General features: G+C 37.3%; 1 protein-coding gene across 1 annotated transcript; it reads right to left on the bottom strand.

The window, feature by feature from the left end:
- Nucleotides 1–2,755: 2,755 nt before the first annotated feature.
- Nucleotides 2,756–4,860, bottom strand: LOC149224396 (uncharacterized). Its single transcript, XM_089383553.1, has 7 exons — nucleotides 4,724–4,860; nucleotides 4,428–4,515; nucleotides 4,040–4,291; nucleotides 3,684–3,776; nucleotides 3,435–3,539; nucleotides 3,193–3,309; nucleotides 2,756–3,103 (listed from the first exon to the last, which is right to left on the bottom strand). The coding sequence occupies exons 1-7, from the start codon at nucleotides 4,771–4,773 to the stop codon at nucleotides 3,029–3,031; spliced, it is 780 nt and encodes a 259-aa protein (XP_089239679.1). The 5' UTR covers nucleotides 4,774–4,860; the 3' UTR covers nucleotides 2,756–3,028.
- Between the last annotated feature and the right edge of the window lie 2,584 nt (nucleotides 4,861–7,444).

Genomic DNA, 7,444 nt, shown 5'->3' with positions numbered 1-7,444 from the left:
CCATGAATGCTTCATCCTTTGACTGTTGTCCTTCAAACCCTTTGTTGTAGATTTGATTATGTAGACTTCTTATTGAATCTAGGTCTCGTTCTTTGATTGTAGATCCTTCAGCGAGATTGATGCCTTGACCTTTGAATGTCTCTTTTCTGCTCCTTTCATTCACTGCTGAACCAAACGCTCTGATACCATGTTCAAGAATCTAGAGCAATCATATTAAGGTGATTCTTCTTTAACATGATAACAATTTGTGAAGCATTTAAACAATTTATATTAGCTTGATAGTTACTTCATTATTAGCATGTGTTTGTTAACTTCATCAAACTGCTAACAAAACAAAAGAGACAAGAACACAAATGTTTTGGCTTTCTGCCAAGGCCAAAACCTCTTCCTCTTAGAGAGGAAAACCCATGCGTAAATTCTTCTTATAGAGATTCCATTGACGAATACCAAGACCATGACCCTTGACATAATCTGCCTCTCCAAGACCAAGCCATCAATCCTCTTTGTGTCACAGCTGAGATCACTATTTGCACCACTACTGCATCAAAGAGATTGTACCTTGAGATCTCAGGTCCTTACTGAGAGCATCCTCTTCTCTGCTACCATGCCAATGTCATCACACTACTTGACTTGACTACATTGCAATAGGCCGAGACTATTCATGAGAATCATTAGTTCAACATGATTACATTGATGCTGAGATTGAGATAGCAACTTCAAGATTACTGTGATCTTCATTAGACCAAGACAATGAGGACAATAAGGGCACAAAAACACTTATATATATGTCGAGATTAATATCACAAACTTCATGCCAATGCTTTGACCTTATCCGTTGTCCTTTCTCCTTCATCCATCCGAGATCTACTAAGTATGAGATCTGAGATCCATCTAGACTGCAACTACAGGTATGCCGAGATTGGGACCTAGTCCAGACCTTAGTTAATGTTGCGTCTTCATCCAAAGTAGTTAATGCACCCGAGATCTGGTTGTGGCTGCACCTAGTGCCCAACCAAGATGCAATCAAGCCCTAATACAAATCTCCTTATTTGCGAATACGTGAGGTCTGCCTCTCCTTGACTGCGTATACTTGTAGCCCAGACTCATACGAAATTTCAAAGAGAATAGCAAGGCTCTGATCTTCCTTGACTGCGGCTCCTTCACCCGATATTTACCCGAAATTTCAGAGAGGAGAATGTGAGTTCCTTGCTTGTTTGCAGATACCCTAGCCCACTATAATACAGATCTATGCTCCTTCATCACCCAAAAGAATGTGAGGTTCCATGTCCTCTCTTCACTGACCCTTGGTGGGTATTTATAGTGGTTTGTGCACTATAATTGAGTCGGCGTTACCTTATGAACCGACATGAACATTGCTTCAAGCCAACATAACATGTATTTATTTAATTCATTTATTTGGAGCCAACATGAGGAATTCTTCCTTGTTTTCACTTGCATACTTCTTGGAGGATTTCACTTGGTCTTTGGAGGGCTGCTGCACAACTTGTAGGCTAGAATATATTATACGTAGGCTCTTAAAGAGCTATTCAACACATGACATGACTCTTTGTCAATTACATAGAAACCTAAAGACATCAAGAAGAAGTCTTTGACCTCATTTACACTTCTTGCTCATGAAACCCATGAAGCAAGACTTACAATAATAATTCATTACATCATTTACAAAGATCGTGTCATTATGAAGACCGAACCTAGTTACACTTTCTTCAACAAGTACTTCTCGGATGAAAAACTTATTTTTGCATCTAATTAGTTACACTTGAAATTTGAGTAAACCTACAAGCAGATAAATCCAATAAATGATTAAAAAATGTGTTTTTCCTTTCCTTTCAAAACTATTTATTCTTAAGGTTAACATCATTATCTTGAATAAAATTAGTTATTTTAAAATTAATGTTGATAACACTTTTCTTGTATTGAGACCCATTTTTTAGCTCAAGATTTCTCTCATAAACATTATTGAAAAGTCTTGTTACAATAGACGAAGTGTAACAAAGCCCTCTGAACTCTGCACATGGGAAATGAAAATAACCAAGTCATATGTCTAAATTACAATAAAAACAGTCTAAATCAACTAGGAATTTAGTCATAAAATAGGCAATATCCAAAACAAATGCAAACCCCAAAATATATGGTAAACTAAACAACGTAACATAGTTCAAGGTTGTACAATTGAATTTCTAGTTTACAAGATTTTTGACTTTCTAGAGCATTGCTTTTGTAAAGAATGGTCAAGAAACATAATTAGAAGACAGTAGGGCATATCTCGAAGGACCATGGGCAACAAGAAAGTAAGAATAATTACTAGTGCATAATTAAAAGACAGTAGGGCATGACACGAAGGACCATGGGCAACAGGAAAATAGGAATAATTACTCGTAACACTAGTATCAGAATAATAGTCTGCAACCTTGAATAGTTCCCCTTCTATTAAATTGTTCACATAGAAGGGACTTTTTGCAAGCAAAGTGTCCAAACAAATAACGAAAAGAAATTAAGACAAAAAGCACCTAGAAGAATGATATCATGCTAGATATGCTCAATATATCAGTTTGAATTTTTGATGAATTTATGATTTCTTTTGTTTTGACTTGACTCAATAAGAGATTCTTAAAAGATTAAAAATACCTTACTATAAAAACGAGTACCTTCGGACGCATGTCACAATGGAAATATATATGTATATATAAGCTCACATATATAAAAGATTGAAAAATTCAAACAGGAACCAGACTGCAAAGAATAAAAGCTTGAAATTTATATATAAAGGACAGATGCAAAAAAAATTCTTCAAACAACCCCGCCAGAATACCTTATCCATTTATGACTTTTATATACCTCTAATATAAAATAAATGATTAATAGACAAATGGAGTTCTAGCCAATAGATCATAGCCCCTCTGACCACTGTAAGGCCCCTAGAACTAAAAACTGCGGAAAATCAAAAGGCTTCATAAGTTGCTCCAAAATCCAGGAAAACTGTTGACAGTCAACTACCACAAGTGCATCATGCCTTCTCCTTTTTTGCCAAGGCCTCCGTCCGATGCTCTGTCCCAGAAGCAATCACATACCCTGCTCCCACCTGTGGAATGCCCAAAACAGGTTCAGAATCAATCTCTATACCTATAACATATTTTAGTAGACCAGGTCAAATAAGTATATAATCTCAACCTGGCAATCCTTTAATGTGGCTCGTTCTTGAAGGTGGACATTACTGCATATTATTGATCCTTGAATAAGGCATCCATCATCAATCGTGACGTGATTCAACACAACCGAATTAACAATCTACATAGAGAAGGACAAACTATTTAATCAATTGAAAATCGAAATACAGTATTCGGAGTCACAAACAAGAGACCAGCACCTGATAAAAAATTTAGTGTTGTAAGATATTTTAGTGCTCATAATACCTTTACATTTGAACCAATTCTGCAGTGGCGTCCAACAACAGATCGCTTGACACTACATTTGTCACCCAATTGTGAACCTTCTCCAAGCATGCAGTGTGGTCCAATCTAAACAATTATAAGAGCATATTCCTTTGAGATTAAGCTATTAGATGCAATGGCTTAGATACACACAGTAAGACATAAACCAAAGTCAAACAGAATGAAGAATAGCAACAATAGTCAGGCAAAGTATCCAAAGTAAAAGTTTACCGTAGTTTTCGCACCATATTCTGCTGAGGGATGGACAATGTTGTTATGACTAGACAGAGCATAACCTGTAAGATGAGTTGCCTCTCCCACAACCTAAAAGGTAATTAAAAGCCTGTCAATCTCTCCTTGAACAGATCCTTACAAATTCGTGTAATACATGCATGACTAAACATTCCAATGCAAGATATCAACATAGAATCTTTGCACTAACAAGGAATTGAGTAGTTTTAAAAGTAATCAAGGTATCTTAAAATGGTCAGTCTAATTTCTAACCTATATATCATTTTCATGATTGTATGAGCTATTGGCGTATTTGAAACAAAATACTGATGATGGTTGAGATAACAAAAGCTTACATCTCTGTTTATGTCGCCAAAAGCCTGAATAGAATTCAATCTTGCACAATATTTACTCTTGCTCGCAATATAAGCACAGCATTTCAATACACTTCCATCAGCTCTCCGACCACTGACATCCATGGTGTCTTGTGGGGGATATACCAGGCTACCAGGAATTTGCTGCTGCCATGAATTGCTGTTTTGCAGAGCAGGGCTTCCATTCCTAGTTTCTTCTGTTTGTACTTCACTGTTTGTTGAAAGTTCATATCTCTATAAACAAATAGCCTATTAAAGGTTAGAGAACATGATCTTTCAAACAACAACTAGCACTTGAAACGAAAAAATGGAAAATAACTATAAAAGAATGTAAAGTGGTTTAGCAGACATCAAACTTCAGCTCACTTACCAGCTGTGATCTTACAAGATACGGCACCAGGTCATGCTTTATGCTGCGGATTTCAGGCCTTCGATCCAGAACATCCTGCAATATAGTTCTACCAAATTCAAACTCTCAGATATATAAATAAAGACTTGTACATACATAAAATATAGAAGATCCCAAAACAAAAATAGCAACAAATCAGACCTTCAAACTACAAAAATTGTATAGCTTAAACAAATGGACCTTAAGGTGTATTCTGTGAAAGATGGTTCAAATCAAATTTTGAAGAGGAAGATATGAGAACAAATTAGTGAACGTACCTTCTGAAAGCATATAAATGTGCATCGACAAGATCAGAACGAATTTCCATCTGTAACACAAATAGGGGCAGATCAAACAGCTTCAGATAAAGAGCTTTACCATAGTTTGCACTCTCTCAAAAGCACTTGATGACAAAATCAACTATACGAAGTTCGAAAACATGACTATTTGGCAGATAGTAAAGCAAACCTTCCTCGCTTTCCAAAATAAATATTTAAACAAAATATTAAGTACATAATATGTCATAAAATACATGATATGGTGTGCATTAGCAAACAGTAATCATAAAAAATTTGAGATATCCAACATTGTTGATTGGAGTAGAGAAGTAAGGGTTCTGTTTGCCTAGGTGCTAAGGCTAGCAAAGGGACCCACAAGACAGCCACTTTAGCAGAATATTACTTTATTTAAAATTCCTAACTTATGATTTAATCTTAGCACTCTGTCAGGATTTAATCTAAACCGTTGTAAGAGATGTTAGGGTTGAGATCGAACTTATCAGAGGAGATACAGCAAGTGGCAAGTAAGTTGGGCACAAGCAATGTGTCAGATCAACAAGAGGAAAAGTCTAGGGTTCAGTAGATCACAGTGGTTCAGCATCCAGGAGGAAGAGATCGAGTGAGGGACGAATCGCCTCAGCTCAGACAGCATTTGTGCAGTCTCCAATTTGCATGTGTGCGCAAGGAGGAGAGATCTGCGCTCATACATTTCTGCAGATAGGCAGGGCTGCATGGTCTTTTAGCGGATCAAGTGCGCAAAAGCAAGATCGGTTACCTTGGAGGTTGATCAGTTGTTTTCCTGTGGTGAAAGGGAAGTTCTCCCTTGCTGTAATTTTCTGAAGAAAACCCTTAAAATAATAAAAGACACACCAAGTTGCAGGTTTCCCCCGAAGTTGGGATTTACTAGGTATATCTTGTGTTCTATGTGTTGAATGTGTTTGTCTTCAGATTTATTATTTATTTTCCGTTGTTTATGCTAGGTTAGAAAAATCAGTACATTTGCAATTGAAGTTTCCAGTGTAGCAGTTGTTTGTATTTCTGGTTTTACACTTTGTAAATTGTAGCGGAGCGGGTTTAGCAAATCAAATTGGCCGATGGGGTTCTAGGCAGTGTGATTTGTTTTGAGCAGTGCGAATTGACAAGAGATTTATATTGAGCAATCAGCGGGATTTGAGACATGTAGCAAGGATACTCACATTTGCAGACTCAAGAGAGCCTGGCATGGGTTCAAACCAGTGTTTTTAAAACCGGAACCGGTGACCGGACCGGTCCACCTAATGAACCGGTTTACCGACCGGAACCGGTCTAACCGGGACTGGTTTGGTCTAAACGAACCGGTTTTAAAAAAATACATTAAATAATTAATTTTTAATGAAACAAAACTATTTTTAAGATGTAAAACCATGATTCCAAGCCAATAGAGACAAAATATGCAAAGTTTGCTCATTTATATACCATGCAAAGGTGATTATATCAAAATGGCACCGAGTGCAATACATATCATCGACAAAATAGCAAAATACATAAGAAATGAGGCTCTAAATGGCCTATAAAGTCCAAAAACAATGCTGCAAGCTATGAGGCCATTGGCCTACTACAAGTCTACAGTGTACACATGATCAATCATCAAGTCCATCACCACTACTAGACACAGGATCATCATCAGGAGCTACATAGACATCATCTGTTTCAGAGTCTGAGGATGCCTCAGCCTGATCTGCAACCTCAGTATCAATGCCACCAATGACATCAAGGAGAGTACACAAGAATTTGCTCAACAATAAGCTCAGTTATGTATGATGTACATCCAACATTTAGCAGGTAAACCTGGAAGGTAGTACAAGACTCCCCAAGTCTAAAGATATGCAGACTAAGTCTGCAGGGGTCTTCAGTTTCCTTTACAATCAATCAATTCACACATTCATTGCTGCTCTATGACTGCTGCCTACTGCTATTCTCACTGCATCTTCCTTTTGCACTTCCTGCTCCCTCTATGCAACTGTTCACTGCTCCCACTGATCCAACTGTCCACTAACACTGCTGTCACTTGCTTACTCGTAATACCAGGTTACTGCCATCAAGAGGATTACTGTGTCATTGCCACTTTCCACTGTCCATAGATCATAGCCATACCTCTCTGTCATGCTGCAGTCATCACTGTTGCACTGTTTGTGAAGTCACTGTCATGAGTCAAGCCATACAATCCTGTCATGACTCACTTGTGCTCATCACATTTTGTAATGTTATAATATTTCTTTGTGACTTTGTCTTGTTGTGACATTGTAACTTCTAGTACAATTTGTCATCTAGTATAGTGTTTATCATTTAGATTCTCCAGCTGTATGCATGACTCCTATTTATATATTAAATTGGTATGTTGGGGAGTTACATAAGGTGTCAAATTTATGATAGGGTTCCTTTTCTATCTAAGGACCCTCGCTTCACTTTTAATGGATAAGCTATGTTCTCCAAGTTAATAAAATTGAAGTGCTTTTGCTTCCCATCTTGCTCCCACCTTTAGCTTATACCTATTTTGGCATCAGAGCCTAAAGATTAGGTCTCTTTCACTCCAGTTGGTCTATGTTTAGATAAGTGCTATAGTTTACTATATCCACATTTCTCATCCTGTCACTTGTTTTGTAGAACTTGGGTATTTGTTGGTGCCACATATCTGTGTATTTATCTACCATATTTGTAAATTTTCATCATGGGCATGAGCAC

This window comes from Pinus tabuliformis, chromosome Q, assembly GCF_031772625.1.
Source record: "Pinus tabuliformis cultivar Carrire ecotype Pingquan chromosome Q, CPIR1, whole genome shotgun sequence".
Taxonomy (NCBI): domain Eukaryota; kingdom Viridiplantae; phylum Streptophyta; class Pinopsida; order Pinales; family Pinaceae; genus Pinus; species Pinus tabuliformis.
This window is presented reverse-complemented; position numbering and strand designations above follow the sequence as displayed.